Source organism: Erpetoichthys calabaricus, chromosome 6, assembly GCF_900747795.2.
Source record: "Erpetoichthys calabaricus chromosome 6, fErpCal1.3, whole genome shotgun sequence".
In the NCBI taxonomy this organism is placed as follows: domain Eukaryota; kingdom Metazoa; phylum Chordata; class Cladistia; order Polypteriformes; family Polypteridae; genus Erpetoichthys; species Erpetoichthys calabaricus.
The window spans coordinates 213,148,133-213,168,913 of record NC_041399.2 but is presented as its reverse complement, the minus strand read 5'-3'; the positions used below and the strand labels follow the sequence as shown (position 1 = coordinate 213,168,913).

General features: G+C 42.7%; 1 protein-coding gene across 1 annotated transcript in view; it reads right to left on the bottom strand.

The window, feature by feature from the left end:
- The window catches only part of LOC114644108 (dynein axonemal heavy chain 5-like), a 424,175-nt gene that overhangs the window by 7,437 nt on the left and 395,957 nt on the right, over positions 1-20,781 (bottom strand). The window contains 3 exon segments of the mRNA XM_051928807.1: positions 6,670-6,878; positions 12,404-12,536; positions 20,106-20,294. Of these exon segments, the coding sequence (XP_051784767.1) occupies positions 6,670-6,878; positions 12,404-12,536; positions 20,106-20,294 (531 nt within the window).

The following is a 20,781-nucleotide window of genomic DNA, read 5'->3' as shown; positions in this document are numbered from 1 at the left end:
ATAGATAGATAGATAGATAGATAGATAGATAGATAGATAGATAGATAGATAGATAGATAGATAGATAGATAGATAGATAGATAGATAGATAGAGTGCATCCGGAAAGTATTCACAGCGCATCACTTTTTCCACATTTTGTTATCTTACAGCCTTATTTGAAATTGGATTAAATTCATTTTTTTCCTCAGAATTCTACACACAACACCCCATAATGACAACGTGAAAAACGTTTACTTGAGGTTTTTGCAAATTCATTAAAAATAAAAAAATTGAGAAAGCACATGTACATAAGTATTCACAGCCTTTGCCATGAAGCTCAAAATTGAGCTCAGGTGCATCCTGTTTCCCCTGATCATCCTTGAGATGTTTCTGCAGCTTCATTGGAGTCCACCTGTGATAAATTCAGTTGACTGGACATGATTTGGAAAGGCACACACCTGTCTATATAAGGTCCCACAGTTGACAGTTCATGTCAGAGCACAAACCAAGCATGAAATCAAAGGAATTGTCTGTAGACCTCCGAGACAGGCTTGTCTCGAGGCACAAATCTGGGGAAGGTTACAGAAAAATTTCTGCTACTTTGAAGGTCCCAATGAGCACAGTGGCCTCCATCATCCGTAAGTGAAAGAAGTTCAAAACCACCAGGACTCTTCTTAGAGCTGGCCGGCCATCTAAACTGAGCGATTGGGGGAGAAGGGCCTTAGTCAGTGAGGTGACCAAGAACCCGATGGTCACTCTGTCAGAGCTCCAGAGGTCCTCTGTGGAGAGAGGAGAACCTTCCAGAAGGACAACCATCTCTGCAGCAATCCACCAATCAGGCCTATATGGTAGAGTGGCCAGACGGAAGCAACTCCTTAGTAAAAGGCACATGGCAGCCCGCCTGGAGTTTGCCAAAACTCACCTGAAGGACTCTCAGACCATGAGAAAGAAAATTCTCTGGTCTGATGAGACAAAGATTGAACTCTTTGGTGTGAATGCCAGGCGTCACGTTTGGAGGAAACCAGGCACCGCTCATCACCAGGCCAATACCATCCCTACAGTGAAGTACGGTGGTGGCAGCATCATGCTGTGGGGATGAGAGACTAGTCAGGATAAAGGGAAAGATGACTGCAGCAATGTACAGAGACATCTTGGATGAAAACCTGCTCCAGAGCACTCTTGACCTCAGACTGGGGCGATGGTTCATCTTTCAGCAGGACAACGACCCTAAGCACACAGCCAAGATATCAAAGGAGTGGCTTCAGGACAACTCTGTGAACGTCCTTGAGTGGCCCAGACTTGTATCCGATTGAACATCTCTGGAGAGATCTTAAAATGGCTGTGCACCAACGCTTCCCATCCAACCTGATGGAGCTTGAGAGGTGCTGCAAAGAGGAATGGGTGAAACTGGCCAAGGATAGGTGTGCCAAGCTTGTGGCATAATATTCAAAAAGACTTGAGGCTGTAATTGCTACCAAAGGTGCATCGACAAAGTATTGAGCAAAGGCTGTGAATACTTATGGACATGGGATTTCTCCGTTTTTTTATTTTTAATAAATTTGCAAAAACCTCAAGTAAACTTTTTTCACGTCATTATGGGGTGTTGTGTGTAGAATTCTGAGGAAAAAAAATGAATTTAATCCATTTTGGAATGAGGCTGTAACATAACAAAAGGTGGAAAAAGTGATGCGCTGGGAAATTCACATTCTCCAGCAGCAGCATACTGATACAATAAACAATATTAAATTAAAGATTGATAATAATGCAGGTAAAAAACAGACAATAACCTTGTATAATGTTAAATGTTAACGTTTAAAGACCCCAAGGGTGGAATTGAAGAGTCGCATAGTTTGGGGGAGGAACAATTTCCTGAATCTGTTAGTGGAGCAGAAAACTGTCTCTCTTGACATTCCCAGTCCCAGTGAGGATCTATACTGGTATATTGCTGTTGGTATAAAGGAGCCCCCTGTAGTGTTTCTTTGTGTCAGATAGTGAAGATGTGTAACTTTGGTCTTAATGGCACCCAGACAATTTTTATTCCTATCCAAATCATTTATGTTTATTAAAGACAGCAGCACTGACCCCTGCTTGACGCTACTTATTAATGTCACCCAGATCTGATAAGGTTCCTCATACCACCCTGTGATTCTTGTGAGATTGTGCCAGTTTTGTACCCACCTACACACCACACCTTGAACTCCACTGCAGATGTGACCTGTCATATCTCAAATGTTGCCAGTCGCCTTAGATGAAGGTAGAAGGCAAATAATAAGTAATAATAGAATGTTTTGGAAGCAGCATCTTTGTTTCCCAGTTTAATTAGATGTCCGTGCTATGAAAATTCTCCTCAAGTGTATCTTTGTTGTTAGCACACATTATTAAATTGTATGTTTCATTTCCGTGGGCGGCACAGTGGCGCAGTTGGGAGACCTGGGGACCTGGGTTTGCTTTCCGGGTCCTCCCTGCGTGGAGTTTGCATGTTCTCCCCGTGTCTGCGTGGGTTTCCTCCGGGCGCTCCGGTTTCCTCCCACAGTCCAAAGACATGCAGGTTAGGTGGATTGGTGATTCTAAATTGGCCCTAGTGTGTGCTTGGTGTGTGGGTGTGTTTGTGTGTGTCCTGCGGTGGGTTGGCACCCTGCCCGGGATTGGTTCCCTGCCTTGTGCCCTGTGTTTGCTGGGATTGGCTCCAGCAGACCCCCGTGACCCTGTGTTCGGATTCAGCAGATTGGAAAATGGATGGATGGATGGATGTTTCATTTCCACCTTTAATGGAAAACTGATATTAAAAAATGAGGATTTACAAGCAAAACACAGCCGGGTCTCCTTATTAAACATTCACGACCCACCCAAACTGTATCACCTGTACACTGTGGCTTCACTAACGTGCATTACGTGTGTGTGTGTGTGTATGTGTGTGTGTGTGTACGCGCTAATCAATCCAAAACACAACAAAAGCATACAAGCCTTCCAAGCAGTGACACAACCTCAGTGACAGTCAAGGAGACTGTTTGTTCGGCTCTGTGGCACCAAATACCGTGCTGTGTATCCAAACTATGACAAGCGAGAACGCAGGAATAATGGATTCAGGACAACAATGAGATTAAAGACAAACAAGTTAGAAAATGTGCGTGGAGTAACATTCAGGTGTGCTCAGGGACTTGAAGAGTCAGACCTTTTGTGATTTTGCTTATTTCATTTACCTCAGACAGATGAGTCAGTTTTTGTCATATTGAAAAGATTACAAAGCGTAATAACAATAGAACATTCGAACAACTGGGATAAAAAGACTTGGAATACATGGATGGTAGCAAGCAATCGGTGGGCAGCATCCACATTATCAATACCACCAAATTCATGTATCTCGGATTGCTCGTCTCCTCCGACGTGGGCATGACCTCCAGTGCCTGAGTGCGAGTAAACGCTGCCCGGCTAAAATGGTGCTAGGTCGCTGGAGTCTTTTGTGACCGGCAGATGCCCACTTAACTTGATGATCTATAAAACCGTGGTTTGTCCCACCACACTGTGTTGGCCGGCAACATCATGGAGATGCGAATGCCATGCTGGACTGACTCACTTTGACCACGTGATGAACGACAATGTGCGCAAATAATAAAGAGAGAAGATGCCTGATGCACACCTCCCATGGCACGGCCATAGACAGCACTATATTATGTGCGTAGTCTAACATAGCAAAGGTGGGCATTCTGGCCAGCCTGGTTATAATGGCAGGGCGCTGTAGCAGCCATTTTGAGAATGTGTCTCTACGAGAGCGGACTGCAAGATTTACAGAGTGGAGAAGCGTACCTGTAGTGTGGCGTAACCGATATGTGTAGGCCTTTATTCAGGTCAAAAGGGTCCTGGACAATAGATAGGCTGACCGTTATACTGACGTTTCAGGTAAACACCACCATGCAGCTGCCCCAAAAACTGGCCTGCCAGGTTCAAGGAATTAAAAATCCAAAAGGTCCTTTTTGAATATTCATGACCTTATGAATGTTGGTGAAGCCAGCAGGGGGCGCCTACCCTGTGGTCTGAATTTGGATCCCAATACCCCAGTGACGGGGACATTGAGCTGCGGATGAGACGTAAAACCGAGCTCCTGACTCTCTGTGGTCATTAAAGATCCCTGGGCATCCGTTGTAAAGAGTAGGGTGTACCCCGATGTCCAGGATAAATAGCCCACCATGACCTAGACATGCCGGCCACTTAATCATCCCCAGTTTCTGATTGGCTGTCTCTCTTTCTCTCTCTCTCTCATCCCTTCACCACCTAACAGCTAATGTGTGGTGAGTGTACTGGCAGAAAAAGGGCTGCCATCGCATCACCCAGGTGGATGCTGCACATTAGTGGTGGCCTCTGACAAGTGACAAAAGCACTAAATAAAAGGGAAGAATTACTATTAATCACTGTATGCCACAGCATGAACTTATGGGAAAGAGTAATGGAAGCTCAGTTAAGAAGGGAGGTGGTGATTAGTGAGCAGCAGGATGGTTTCATGCCAAGAAAGAGCACCAAAGATGTGATGTTTGCTCTGAGGGTGTTGATGGAGAAGTAGAGAGAAGGTCCAGAAGGAGTTGCATTGCGTCTTTGTGGACCTGAAGAAAGCAGATGACAGGGTGACTGAGAGGAGTTGTGGTATTGTATGACGAAGTCGGGAGTGGCAGAGAAGTATGTAAGAGTTGTACAGGATATGTACGAGGGAAATGTGACTGTAGTGAGGTCTACAGTAGGAGTGACGGAGGTGGGATTACATCAGGGATCTGCTCAGTCCTTTCTCATTAGCAATGGTGATGGACAGGTTGACAGACAAGATTAGACAGGACTCCCCGTGGACTGTGATATTTGCTGATGACATTGTGATCTGCAGGTTGAGGAGAATCTGGAGAGGTGGAGATATTAGAGGAGAGGAATGAAGGTCAGTAGGACTACCAAGAGAGAATATATGTGTGTGACTGAGAGGGAGGTCAGTGGAATGGTGAGGATGAAGGGAGTAGAGTTGGCGAAGGTGGATGAGTTTAAATACTTGAGATCAACAGTACAGAGTAATGGGGATTGTGGAAGAGAAGTGAAGAAGAGAGTGCAGGCAGGGTGGAGTGGGTGGAGAAGAGTGTCAGGAGTGATTTGTGACAGATGGATATCAGCAAGAGTGACAGGGAAGGTCTACAGGATGGTAGTGAGACCAGCTATGTTATATGGGCTGGAGACGGTGGCACAGGAGACAGAGCTGGAGGTGGCAGAGTTAAAGATGCTGAGATTTGCATTGGGTGTGAAGAGGATGGACAGGATTAGAAATGAGAACATTAGAGGGTCAGCTCAGGTGGGAAGGTTGGGAGACGAAGTCAGAGAGGCAAGATTGCGTTGATTTGGACATGTGCAGAGGAGAGATGCTGGGTATATTGGGAGAAGGGTGCTAAGGATAAAGCTGCCAGGCAAGAGGAGAAGAGGAAGGCCTAAGAGAAGGTTTATGGATGTGGTGAGAGGACATGCAAGTGATGGGTGTGACAGCAGAACGATGACGAGGACAGGAAGATATGGAAGAAGATGATCTGCTGTGGTGACCCCTGACAGGAGCAGTCGAAAGAAGAAGAAGAAGATTAATCACTGTATAGATTTGGCTGTGTTCCTGAGTGATGCCATTATTTTCAAACCATGGGAAGACAAATCTTCAATGAATGTGAACTTAAGGTATTAGTGACATTTGATGTAGTTTAAGGAGTGACAGGGTGGTCCTGCTCCCCCCTCTGCCTAATGGATGCACTATGTTACTAAAATAATTCTCAAATAACAGAGTATTTTTTCCTCACATGTTAAGGCCACAGTTATTGTAAGTATGTTAATCACCAACCTAGGCACACGGTGACGCTGTGGTGGCGCTGCTGTCTCGAAATAAGGAGTCAAGTCCCAGGTACTCCCTGCATGGGACCCCGTCGGTTTTCTTCAGTTTCCTCCCACAGTCCAAAGACATGCAGGTCAGGTGACTTGGCGATGTTAAAATCGTCCCTTGATGTACAGGAGTGTGTGTGTGTGTGTGTGTGCGTGTGTGTGTGTGTGTGTGTGTGCGTGTGTGTGTGTATACCACGCGAAGCCCTGGGTTTATTCCTGGCTGCACCCATTGCATGCTGGGATAGGCTCCAGCTGCCCCCAGCCCTGAATAAGCAGATTTACAAGATGGACAGATCAACCAGTTTCTACTGTATGATCTGTCCTGCCCAAAGCAACTCCCACCCTGTACATCACCTGTTCCCAGGACAGACGGAGAAATCCTCTGTGAATTTAAGTGATGGGATAGCTCTCAGTTTCAGATTTAGCTTGAGGGAGGTTACTTCAAATTTAATACATTGTATTCAGTATTTTTCATCATTACAAGCCCAAAAGATGCTTCTGTCAGCAAAACAGATTGTCATTAGTGTGACCTGTTGGGGGCGCCACAGAGCCCCCAAAACCTACAACACACCAACACAGACAAAAGTCTTGGGTTAAAACCCAAGGTGTAATCTTTACAAACACCTTACATGTTCCTCAGTCACAAATGTTCCTTTTCTTTCTCTCTCTTTCTTTCTTTGAAATGACATACCTGGAAATTTTCATAATCATCTCCTTAAAACCTGTGAGTTACGGAATCCCAGAAATATCTCAGTCCTGTCTTGTCACATGACCACCAAAAAAAAACAAATCTCCCTCCCCATTACCTGTGGGTTAAAGAATCCTGTCATCCAGAACTGGTTGGGTCGCCCTTCAAACAGCCAGGTGTGGAACTGTTGGTTTCTCTCCAGGAGCTCTGTGAACCAGAAGCCCAAAGTGGCCGATTCCCAAGAGATTTTATACCACAGTTTGGGGATCCTAGCATCGTACATGTTGTCTAAAGCATCTCTTAAATCTTCAGACATGATGATGGTGCCTGAAAAACAAATTCACAGAGACGTCAGGTCCAGTCAAGTCACGTCAAGTGACGGTTTAATGTCATGTGTCCTTACTGGCATGTCTCATCAGAACTGACACAGTGAATCAACAGCAACAAAAGACACACACAGAAAAGCAAAGCATGCAATCTATCTATCTATCTATCTATCTATCTATCTATCTATCTATCTATCTATCTATCTATCTATCTATCTATCTATCTATCTATCTATCTATCTATCTATCTATCTATCAATCATATAGTGCCTTTCACCTATCTATCTATCTATCTATCTATCTATCTATCTATCTATCTATCTATCTATCTATCATATAGTGCCTTTCAACTATCTATCTATCTATCTATCTATCTATCTATCTATCTATCTATCTATCTATCTATCTATCTATCTATCTATCTATCTATCTATCATATAGTGCCTTTCAACTATCTATCTATCATGTAGTGCCTTTCATATCTATCTATCTATCTAGCTATCATATAGTACCTATCTATCTATCATATAGTGCCTTTCACCTATCTATCTATCATATAGTGCCTTTCACCTATCTATCTACCTATCTATCATATAGTGCCTTTCAACTATCTATCTATCTATCATGTAGTGCCTTTCAACTATCTATCTATCATATAGTGCCTTTCACCTATCTATCTATCTATCTATCTATCTATCTATCTATCTATCTATCTATCTATCTATCTATCTATCTATCTATCTATCTATCATATAGTGCCTTTCACCTATCTATCTATCATATAGTACCTTTCACCTATCTATCTATCTATCTATCTATCTATCTATCTATCTATCTATCTATCTATCTATCTATCTATCTATCTATCATATAGTGCCTTTCAACTATCTATCTATCTATCTATCATATAGTGCCTTTCACCTATCTATCTATCTATCTATCTATCTATCTATCTATCTATCTATCTATCTATCTATCTATCTATCTATCTATCTATCTATCTATCTATCTATCATACAGTGCCTTTCACCTATCTATCTACCTATCTATCTATCATATTATCTATCTATCTATAGTGCCTTTCAACTATCTATCTATCTATCATGTAGTGCCTTTCAACTATCTATCTATCATATAGTGCCTTTCAACTATCTATCTATCTATCTATCTATCTATCTATCTATCTATCTATCTATCTATCTATCTATCTATCTATCTATCTATCTATCATATAGTGCCTTTCACCTATCTATCTATCATATAGTGCCTTTCACCTATCTATCTATCTATCTATCTATCTATCTATCTATCTATCTATCTATCTATCTATCTATCTATCTATCTATCTATCTATCTATTTATCTATCTATCTATCTATCATATAGTGCCTTTCACCTATCTATCTATCTATCATATAGTGCCTTTCACCTATCTATCTATCTATCTATCTATCTATCTATCTATCTATCTATCTATCTATCTATCTATCTATCTATCTATCTATCTATCATATAGTGCCTTTCATTTCTATCTATCTATCTATCTATCTATCTATCTATCTATCTATCTATCTATCTATCTATCTATCTATCTATCTATCTATCTATCTATCATATAGTGCCTTTCAACTATCTATCTATCTATCTATCTATCTATCTATCTATCTATCTATCTATCTATCTATCTATCTATCTATCTATCTATCTATCTATCTATCTATCTATCATATAGTGCCTTTCACCTATCTATCTATACAAACAGTCCGGTCCACAAGTACTGGGACTGTCACACAATTCTCATAGCTTTGTCCCTGTGTGTCACCACAATGGATTTCAGACAAAGCAATGTGATAGAAGTGAAGACCTCCAGCTTTAACTCAAGGGGGTTAACAAAAATATCATATGAGCTGTTTAGAACAGACAGACATTTGTACACATGGTCTCCCTATTTTTAGAGGATCAAAGGTATTTGGACAAACTAACATCATCATGAATCTAACAATCTGCTTTAATATTTGATTGAAAGTCCTGTCCGGTCAGTGAGTGCCTGAATTCCGAGCCCCCGGCCGTCACCAAGTGCTGGGTGTCCACCCCACTGATGCCCTGCCAGGCCTTTACTGTCGCTGTCTTCAGGTGCTGCTTGTCTGTTGGACTTTCTGCCATCAGTTTTGTGTTCAGTCGGTGAACTGCATGTCCAGTTGTGTTGAGGTCAGTTGACGGACTCGGCCATTGATGAATATTCCACTTCTTTGTGTTGTAAAGCCCTCGGTTTGCTGTCCTAGTGTGTTTGGCCTCCTTGTCCATCTGCACTGTGAAGTGTCGTTCTGTCAGTTGTGCAGCGTTTGTGTGACTCTGCGCAGACAGTATAGCGCCTTCTACACTTCACAATTCATCCTGCGACTGCTGCCAGCAGTCATATCAGCGATAAACACCAGTGAGTGACTTCTGTTGGCAGCCATGATGATCAGAACATAACACTCCACTTCCAAAACGTCTCACAGATGATGTGGTGTTCATCGGATCAGGAGCCGTCTCTTCTCTTCTCCATACTCTTCTCTGTCCATCATTCTGGTACATACTGATCTTAGTTTCTTTTGTCCAAAGAAAACTGGACTGGACTGGCTTATAAAAAATATCTAATCAGTCCTTCCTATGTGTGAGGTGTCCCAGTGGTCTGCACCTTGTGGTAAACCTTCTGTCTTTACTTTCATGAGGTCTTCTCTTGATTGCAGACTTAGACAGTAACAGGTCACCTCACAGAGAGTGGTCTTGGTTTTTCTAAATGTCATGAAGGGGTTCTTCTTCTTCACCAAGGACAGAATTCTGTGATCATCCAGCACAGTTGTCTTCTGTGGTTGTCCAGACCTTCTGGTGTTGCTGAGCTCACCTGTGTGTTCCTTCTCTTTAAGAATCCACCAAATGGTTCAGATGACCACTCCTGGTGTTTCTGCCGTCTCTCTGATGGGTTTGTTTCGTTTTCTCTGCCTAATGGTGGCCTGTTCTTACTTACATGGACTTCATAGTGAGAGGTGACAGTGACAGCTGACAAAGGCAAACTCCACACTTGGAGTCAACTGCAGACCTTCAACATGCTGAACAGTTCATGAAATAACGAGGGACCTGCTGACCCCTGACTATGGGACGACCGGTCAGTCTAAATACGTTTCAGCCCTCTATAAAAATGTCTGTCATTCCTAAACGGCTCATGTGATATTTTTGTTAAACCTTTTCAATTAAAGCTGAACGTCTACACTTCAATCACTTAATGATTAACTAATTTCAAATCCATTGTGGTGGTGTAGAGTGCAAAATTTAGGAAGATTGTTTCACTCTCCAGATAATTGCTGACCTGACAATATATGTATATACAGTGCATCCAGAAAGTATTCACAGCGCATCACTTTTTCCACATTTTGTTATGTTACAGCCTTATTCCAAAATGGATTATTCATTTTTTTCCCTCAGAATTCTACACACAACACCCCATAATGACAAAGTGAAAAAAGTTTACTTGAGGTTTTTGCAAATTTATTAAAAGTAAAAAAACGGAGAAATCCCATGTCCATAAGTATTCACAGCCTTTGCTCAATACTTTGTCGATGCTCCTTTGGCAGCAATTCCAGCCTCAAGTCTTGTTGAATATGATGCCACAAGCTTGGCACACCTATCCTTGGCCAGTTTGGCCCATTCCTCTTTGCAGCACCTCTCAAGCTCCATCAGGTTGGATGGGAAGCGTCGGTGCACAGCCATTTTAAGATCTCTCCAGAGATGTTCAATCGGATTCAAGTCTGGGCTCTGGCTGGGCCACTCAAGGACATTCACAGAGTTGTCCTGAAGCCACTCCTTTGATATCTTGGCTGTGTGCTTAGGGTTGTTGTCCTGCTGAAAGATGAACCGTCGCCCCAGTCTGAGGTCAAGAGCGCTCTGCAGCAGGTTTTCATCCAGGATGTCTCTGTACATTGCTGCAGTCATCTTTCCCTTTATCCTGACTAGTCTCCCAGTCCCTGCCACTGAAAAACATCCCCACAGCATGATGCTGCCACCACCATGCTTCACTGTAGGGATGGTATTGGCCTGGTGATGAGCGGTGCCTGGTTTCCTCCAAACGTGATGCCTGGCATTCACACCAAAGAGTTCAATCTTTGTCTCATCAGACCAGAAAATTTTCTTTCTCGTGGTCTGAGAGTCCTTCAGGTGCCTTTTGGCAAACTCCAGGCGGGCTGCCATGTGCCTTTTACTATGGAGTGGCTTCTGTCTGGCCACTCTAACATACAGGCCTGATTGGTGGATTGCTGCAGAGATGGTTGTCCTTCTGGAAGGTTCTCCTCTCTCCACAGAGGACTTCTGGAGCTCTGACAGAGTGACCATCGGGTTCTTGGTCACCTCCCTGACTAAGGCCCTTCTCCCCCGGTTGCTCAGTTTAGATGGCCGGCCAGCTCCAGGAAGAGTCCTGGTGGTTTCAAACGTCTTCCACTTACGGATAATGGAGGCCACTGTGCTCATTGGGACCTTCAAAGCAGCAGAATTTTTTCTGTAACCTTCCCCAGATTTGTGCCTCGAGACAATCCTGTCTCGGAGGTCTACAGACAATTCCTTTGACTTCATGCTTGGTTTGTGCTCTGACATGAACTGTCAACTGTGGGACCTTCTGTAGACAGGTGTGTGCCTTTCCAAATCATGTCCAGTCAACTGAATTTACCACAGGTGGACTCCAATGAAGCTGCAGAAACATCTCAAGGATGATCAGGGGAAACAGGAGGCACCTGAGCTCAATTTTAATCTTCATGGCAAAGGCTGTGAATACTTATGGACATGGGATTTCTCATTTTTTTTATTTTTAATAAATTTGCAAAAACCTCAAGTAAAATTTTTTCACGTTGTCATTATGGGGTGTTGTGTGTAGAATACTGAGGGGAAAAATGAATTTAATCCATTTTGGAATAAGGCTGTAAGATAACAAAATGTGGAAAAAGTGATGTGCTGTGAATACTTTCTGGATGCACTGTATATGGCCAACCCATGACCAGATAACTGGTGTCCATCATACAATATCTGAAAATAAAGAAAGGTAAAGGTCTCAGTCATTCTGCTCTCCTCAGGTCCACAAAACGTCTTATTTGACGGCGTTCTTAGTATAAAATGACATCAGCAGTTTTGGAAATGTCTGCCAAGGCAGAATGACAGACAATAACGGATTTAGTTAACAACAAGAGGGAACTGAGTGGAGTAAAATTTGGAGTTTCAGGCCCTGACTTGGCTGGTCATCTGTTGTCTCGCTAACCTCACATCTCATTTCCGTTTGGGTGCCATTTAAGGAAAAAATGAGGCAATTCAGAGTCCATTAAAATGAAGAGAAAAGCAGTGAAGTAGAAGTGAAGCAAAAAATAAGATGACAAGATCAGGAATGCAAAAGGACTCGCACACACAGATGCCTGAAAACCCATAATGAACAGCCTCGTAATAATCGACCACAGTTTGTGTTCCCTCGAGCCTGAAGAGGATAACAACAATGAAATGGGATACTCACCATCAATGGCCAGCTTGAGGTCGGTGAGAGTATTCCGAACCCTGGTGATGATACGCTGCATACGATCAATTTCTTGCCGTAAGAAAATATTCATGGGTTGAATGGAACCCATTTTCTGGAGACGGGCTTTCACCTACAACATTAATGAAAGACGGATAAGCTGCAAGTCAAATTGAGATCCGTGTGCTAACAACAGAAGAGGAGTGAAAAACACAGGAACAGTGTAAGGATGTGATGGGCCACAAGTGTGTGATGTTGATTCATGTGGGCACCTGAACACACTGCAGGTCAGGACTTGAAAACCCCCCTGGGTATTACCATCTACCAGACCAGCATTTCTTAAGTTTTTTTGGAATTATGACCCACATCGTTCCAAGTAAGCTTTTTCCAAAACCCACTGATGTACTCCAGTGTGATCGCCAGAGCAGGGTGGGTCCCCCTTTGATTATTCAAGCATGAACATCAGGGTGGGAGAAAAGTTTCCCCTTGATAATTCAAGAATGACCGTCGAAGCGGAGACTCGCTGAGACTCACCGCCTTCCATTTAAAAGAATATCAACTTGCAACCCACCAGCGGCAAACCCGTACCCAAGGACCCTCAAGGTAAGGAGCTAAGTACAGTGGAACCTTGGGTCACGAACGTCTCTGAACACGTACAAATCGGGTTATGACCAAAAAGTTTGCCAAACTTTTGCATCTGTTCACGACCACACACTCGGTATACGAACAAGCCAGTTTCCCTTTTGGTTCGTATGCGCCGACGATTTCCGCACGTGTTCAGTCTCTCCTTGTGCAGCGAGCGAGAGAGAGAGAGCCCAAGCAGGGGTGCTTTGGCCGACACTCGGTGGGGCAGAAGGAAATGGTCACTCCAGCTGAGCGATCAAGGAGCTGGAGTGACCAGAAGAAGAAAGTAAACATTGAGTTTACTATTACACTGTGCATTCTATGGTATAATTAACTATTTTTGTGCTTAAAAATCTTTAAATATATATATATATATATATATTTACATACAGTTCATACAGTCCGGAAGGAATTAATTGTATTTACATACAATCCTATGGGGGAAATTACTTCGGGTCACGACCACATTGAGTTACGACCAGAGTTTTGGAACAAATTACGGTCATGACCTGAGGTTCCACTGTACTAGCCTTCTTCCTCTGCTTCTTCGTCTTTCGGCTGCTCTCATTAGGAGTCACCACAGCGGATCATCTTCTTCCATATCTTCCTGTTCTTGTCATCTTGCTCTGTCACACTCATCACCTGCATGTCCTCTCTCACCACATCCATAAACCTCCTCTTAGGCCTTCCTCTTCTCCTCTTGCCTGGCAGCTCTATCCATAGTACCCTTCTCCCAATATACCCCTCATCTCTCCTCTGCAAATGTCCAAACCAACGCAATCTCACCTCTCTGACTTTGTCTCCCAACTGTCCAACCGGAGCTGACCCTCTAATGTCCTCATTTCTAATCCTGTTCATCCTCATCACACTCAGTGCAAATCTTCACATCTTTAACTCTGCCACCTCCAGCTCTGTCTCCTGCTTATTGCCGGAGACAATAAGGCACTATATGATAGATAGATAGATAGATAGATAGATAGATAGATAGATAGATAGATAGATAGATAGATAGATAGATAGATAGATAGATAGATAGATAGATAGATAGATAGATTTTAGTGTAGTTGGCAAGATTGGATAGATAGACAGACAGACAGACAGATAGATACATAGTATGAAAGGCACTATATAGTAGATAGATAGATTTTAGTGTAGTTGGCAAGATTGGATAGATAGACAGACAGATAGATACATAGTATGAAAGGCACTATATAGTAGATAGATAGATAGATAGATAGATAGATAGATAGATAGATAGATAGATAGATAGATAGATAGATAGATAGATAGATAGATAGATTTTAGTGTAGTTGGCAAGATTGGATAGATAGACAGACAGACAGACAGATAGATACATAGTATGAAAGGCACTATATAGTAGATAGATAGATTTTAGTGTAGTTGGCAAGATTGGATAGATAGACAGACAGATAGATACATAGTATGAAAGGCACTATATAGTAGATAGATAGATAGATAGATAGATAGATAGATAGATAGATAGATAGATAGATAGATAGATAGATAGATAGATAGATAGATAGAAAGGCACTATATAGATAGATAGATTTTAGTGTAGTTGGCAAGATTGTATAGATAGATAGATAGATAGATAGATAGTAAGTATGAAAGGCACTATATACATAGATAGATAGTATGAAAGGCACTATATAGATAGATAGATAGATAGATAGATAGATAGATAGATAGATAGATAGATAGATAGATAGATAGATAGATAGATAGATAGATAGATAGATAGATTTTAGTGTAGTTGGCAAGATTGGATAGATAGACAGACAGACAGACAGACAGATAGATACATAGTATGAAAGGCACTATATAGTAGATAGATAGATTTTAGTGTAGTTGGCAAGATTGGATAGATAGACAGACAGATAGATACATAGTATGAAAGGCACTATATAGTAGATAGATAGATAGATAGATAGATAGATAGATAGATAGATAGATAGATAGATAGATAGATAGATAGATAGATAGATAGATAGATAGATAGATAGATAGATAGATAGATAGATAGATAGAAAGGCACTTTATAGATAGATAGATTTTAGTGTAGTTGGCAAGATTGTATAGATAGATAGATAGATAGATAGATAGTAAGTATGAAAGGCACTATATACATAGATAGATAGTATGAAAGGCACTATATAGATAGATAGATAGATAGATAGATAGATAGATAGATAGATAGATAGATAGATAGATAGATAGATAGATAGATAGATAGATAGATAGATAGATAGATAGATAGATAGATAGTAGCTCATCTGCCTGATGCCTCGTGTTTTCTGTCCTAAGGCAGGATGCAGCAAATGGAAGACAGGACAGATCTTATGGCTTTAATGCCCCACGGCTCTTAGCCCCTTCACTCCGCTGACTCCATTAACTGATGTACTATTGCCTTTCAGATCAAGAGGTGAACACGACTGCGGTGCATTTCTGCCGCTTGCTCAGTAAACGTGACATGAGCTCTGATTTTCAGTCGTGTAGTCTGACACGGTGCAGCGATGAAATCAGGGATGTGATCGATAAGCCTGACATACCCCACTACATCAATTCGCTTAATGCAACATCGGCTTTTGACAATGGTTGGAGGAGTGCTATAATAAAAATAATGGGATGTCTACCAGAGCACCGAAGTCCCCAGGAGCAGCCACTACTATTCTGAGTGACATCTGTGTGGTAGTAAAAATAGCTCAAGTGCCATCACAAGCTTTCATGTGCCATATGAAGGAGGTGAATAAACTCGGTTGTCTTCTTCATCCTTTAAAAACATTTTGGGCCACTCCAGCCAAAAGCGCTATTTGCTCGTCTTCATTTAAAAGCACTTCACGGCCGTTTTAAAAACCTCAGTTTTTTTGCCTGGTATTCAGCTGGACGCCCTATCAGCAGTCAAGCAGCTGATATCCGTCTGTAAGTAGTAAAATGGAAAATTGGAGCTTATCTGTCCCCTAGTAAGCTTAGCCACTTCTCGTGCTCTTTAGTAACATGGCAACCTGTGCAGCAGATGAAAAAAAAAATAAATGATAGATGTTGAATCGTGTGTCTGGATGATAGACTCACTCCTCAAGGGAGGATGTGTATTGCAGGAGTGAGATGATAATCAGATAACTGGCGCTTGGAATAAAGTACAAGAACAGAGACGGCTGCTAACTCGGGAAAATAAACTGACATATAAATCTAATACGAATGGCTGGGTGCTCGTCACGGTGACAGGATGCTGCTCTGTTTGCTCTTCCTGCATTTGAATCAATGAAGTGGAAGCAACTGGAATTTTCATTTGCCGGATTGAAACATAAAAATTTGATTTGTTCATCATAGGACTTTCCTTACATATTCTGGCAGTAAAACATGGAAGGGAAATATTATGCGAGATTAAATGGAAGTAACCTTTATTGCTGAAAAAAAAAGTGTCCCCAACTTGTCCTACCCTTGAGCAGCCGTGTTCTGTCCTGTTATGAGATGCAACTGAGAAGGCAAATTTGACGTTTTCTTGTGTAAACCTGACTAAATAAAGCAACCTTGAACCTAAACATAATGGTGGGGCCACACTGCAATGTTCCTGAATGTCTCTAACGTTAACCTTAACGTACTTCACTAATCATGTCTGTCCCTCTTTTGCTAATGATTGGCAAAACCTGTGACTTTGTGTACCTGTTGGTGCCCGGTGTCTCAATTGGCATAGATAGATAGACAGATAGATAGATTTTAGTGTAGTTGGCAAGATTGGATAGACAGACTGACAGACAGACAGACAGACAGACAGTCAGACAGACAGACAGACAGACAGACAGGCAGGCAGACAAACAGACAGAAAGATAAATTGTATGAAAGGCACTATATAGTAGATAGATAGATAGATAGATAGATAGATAGATAGATAGATAGATAGATAGATAGATAGATAGATAGATAGATAGATAGGAAAGGCACTATATAGTAGATAGATAGGAAAGGCACTATATAGTAGATAGATAGATAACCTCTATCTATCATGATAACCTCTAACGTTGTCATTGTCTGACAGAATACAGCCATTGAGATTTAAATGCTAAGTGAGAAACTCACAATCGCCCGCTACCAGAACAATTCAGTGCCTATGGACTGCCTAACTTGAATCGCCAACACCTCAGGTTTAGAATTGAACAGCTTTGAAGTAAAACAGGGCAAGCAACAATAACAAGATGCAGATAACAGACCTGAGGTCTCATTGATAAAACTTGTGTACGCATAAAAAGAGGATCAAAATGTGCGTATGCAAACTTCCCACACAAATGTCAGGATTTTTGAAAGAAAAATACGTGCTGTGGCAGACCCCGGCCGGGACACTCTTTCGGTATATATGTTCAGGGTGAGCAAACATGGACTTTTCAATACCTCCCCCTGGGTTGGAGCAGTGCCTTGGTTTCCCACAAGGCTCCATGGGAATTGGAGTTTGGTGCAGTCTTGTTGGGCCCCGCAGGCACCGCCAGGGGGTGCTGCAGCTGGGACTCCTGAGCCCTCATGGACAGTGTTTTGCCACACCCGGAACTCGGCAATCAACCACCTGGAGCACTTCCGGGTGGCTGATAAAAGGAGCCAGAGTCAGGAGGAGGATGAGGAGGATGAGGTTGCCTGGGAGGAGTGGTGGAGGAAGAAGAGTGTGGTGTGCTTTACTTTGCTTTATTTTGGTGGGCTTGGGACTGTGTTAGGGCTGAGGGACATGGTGAAGACGTGAAGAAACAATACATCTTTTGTTGATTTTACACGTGCCTCCATGTTAGTCTGTGTCGGGCACATATATAGCGCCTTTTACAGTGCGTATATTTACAGCAACTCTAAGCTATGCACATGCACCACTTCGGAGAAACTGGGAAGTGATGACACCCTTGATATCAGAAAAATCAGATAAATGATGACTCTGGGGTGGCACGGTGGCACAGTGGTGGCGCTGCTGCCTTGCAGTTAGGAGACCTGGGTTCACATTCTGGGTCCTCCCTACGTGGAGTTTGCATGTTCTCCCCGTGTCTGCATGGGTTTCCTCCCACAGTCCAAAGACATGCAGGTTAGGTGCATTGGTGGTCCTAAATTGTTGTGCTTGGTGTGTGTTTGCCCTGCGGTGGGTGAGTACACCACTAAGTGAAAAATGTCCAAATTGTGCCCAAAGTGTCAATATTTTGTGTGGCCACCTTTATTTTCCAGCACTGCCTTAACTCTTTTGGGCATGGAGTTCACACGAGCTTCACAGGTTGCTACTGGAATCCTCTTCCACTCCTCCATGACGACATCGCGGAGCTGGTGGATGTTAGAGACCTTGTGCTCCTCCACCTTCCGTTTGCTCAACAGGGTTTAGGCCTGGAGACATGCTTGGCCAGTCCATCACCTTTACCCTCAGTTTCTTTAGCAAGGCAGTGGTTGTCTTGGAGGTGTGTTTGGGGTCGTTATCATGTTCAGCTTCCAAAGGGAGGCGATCATGCTCTGCTTCAGTAGATCACAATACATGTAGGCATTCATGGTTCCTTCAATGAACTGTAGCTCCCCAGTGCACTCATGCAGCCCCTAACCATGACACTCCCACCACCATGCTTGACTGTAGGCAAGACACACTTGTCTTTGTACTCCTCACACACGCTTGACACCATCTGAACCAAATAAGTTGATCTTGGTCTCATCAGACCACAGGATGTGGTTCCAGTAATCCACGTCCTTAGTCTGCTTGTCTTCAGCAAACTGTTTGCGGGCTTTCTTGTGCATCATCTTTAGAAGAGGCTTCCTTCTGGGATGACGGCCATGCAGACCACTTTGATGCCATGTGCGGCGGGCGTATGGTCTGAGCACTGACGGGCTGACCTCTGCAGCAATGCTGGTGGCACTCATATGTCTATTTTCAAAAGACAACCTCTGGATATGACGCTGAGAACGGGCATTCAACTTCTTTGGTTGACCATGATGAGGCCTGTTCTGAGTGGAACCTGTCCTGTTAAACCGCTGTATGGTCTTGGCCACCGTGCTGTAGCTCAGTTTCAGGGTGTTGCCAATCTTCTTATAGCCGAGGCCATCTTTATGTAGAGCAATGATTCTTGTTTTCAGATCCTCAGAGAGTTCTTTGCCATGAGGTGCCATGTTGAACTTCCAGTGACCAATTATGAGAGAGTGTGAGAGCGAGAACACCAAATTTAACACACCTGAGACCTTGTAACACTAACGAGTCACATGACACCGGGGAGGGAAAATGGCTAACTGGGCACAATTTGGACATTTTTCACTTAGGGGTGCACTCACTTTTGTTGCCAGCGGTTTAGACATTAATGGCTGTGTGTTGAGTTATTTTGAGGGGAAAGCAAATTTACACTGTTATACAAGCTGGACACGGACTACTTTACATTGTTTCAAAATGTCATATCTTCAGTGTTGTCCCATGAAAAGATATCATAAAATATTTACAAAAATGTGAGGGGTGTACTCACTTTGGTGAGATACTGTGCCTCGGGTTGTTAGCGTTTTGTGATGTCACGTTTACAGCTCTCACGGGGTCATATGAGACGGTGTGGATGCCGTTTCACTGGTAGGCCTCATTCATTTTGTCCACAACAATTTACTACCAAGAATATGCTAAAATAGTTTAAAAGGAGTTCATTATGATTGATCAAAATGCGCAGGAAAAAATACTGACACTTTACCGCATTCAGGGTCTTTAGTGACCCTATTCATTTTGATTAACCATAATGACCCTGAATGCGGTAAAGTGTCAGAATTTTTTCCTGTGCATTTTAAAAGAGCATATGAACAAAACCTTCTTTCTCTAGAATTTCTTTGTATCTCTATATGTTCATTACAGCTGCTTTTCTTATCTTGTCAGTTTTAATGTAGGCATTTACGAGTTTAGAGAAGTAAGAGATAAGAAAGAGTAGAGTTGTGAGTCGTTCAAGAACATTACCGAATGAACATTTTTTTGAAGTAAGCGGTGCTTCATCCATACTTAAAAAATGATTTCCCTTCTTTCCCAAATGTAACCAAACAAAGGTGCGCGTTGCAGACTATCAGCGATGGTATCACGGTAGCTCTTCAATACCTCATATGGTACGTAGTCCTGCGGCAGCTTTTCCAGCATCTCATCGGCTAATCGCTGAACGGTGGCCTCTCTGGTTTCACCTCCTCCACCTCCGCTGTCTTTGGGCTGAATGTTCACAATTGTGCTCAGTGTCTCATTGGCCATGTTGGTTTGGTACGTGATATCGGCATTTGGGTGAAGACCAAACACCTAAGTGAAGGAAACAAAAGAAAATGCAGGCAATTACAATTTAGAATTATTTATGAATTCCTACCAATGAGAGTAAAATTACAGAACACAGGCACAGCAAGCGTTAAACTGAAGTGACTTAAAATATAGGACTTCAGGATGGCACAGTAGCACCGATTGCCGAGAAGATGCCCAAAGCCTGCGTCCAACTGGACTGACTTGTAAGAGACAGTAAAGGAAAAGAAGTAAAAAGCGACCACAAGACTTGTAATCAGTGAGTGGGCAAAAAATCCAAACTGGGAGTCGACCCTGATTGAGTGTCAAGAAACAAGTCAAGTTGGGGAGCATGCACTGGTACAGCACGCTGCCGCACCCACCACACGACGAAACGGCTCAGGATCCCAGGCAGACATGCGGTCCAGGCCCACCCTCCGGAAATGACCATCTCTCTGCCGCAGCTTGGTGATACGTGGGCGTCCCCTTGGCCTGGTCCAGCCAACAACGAGGG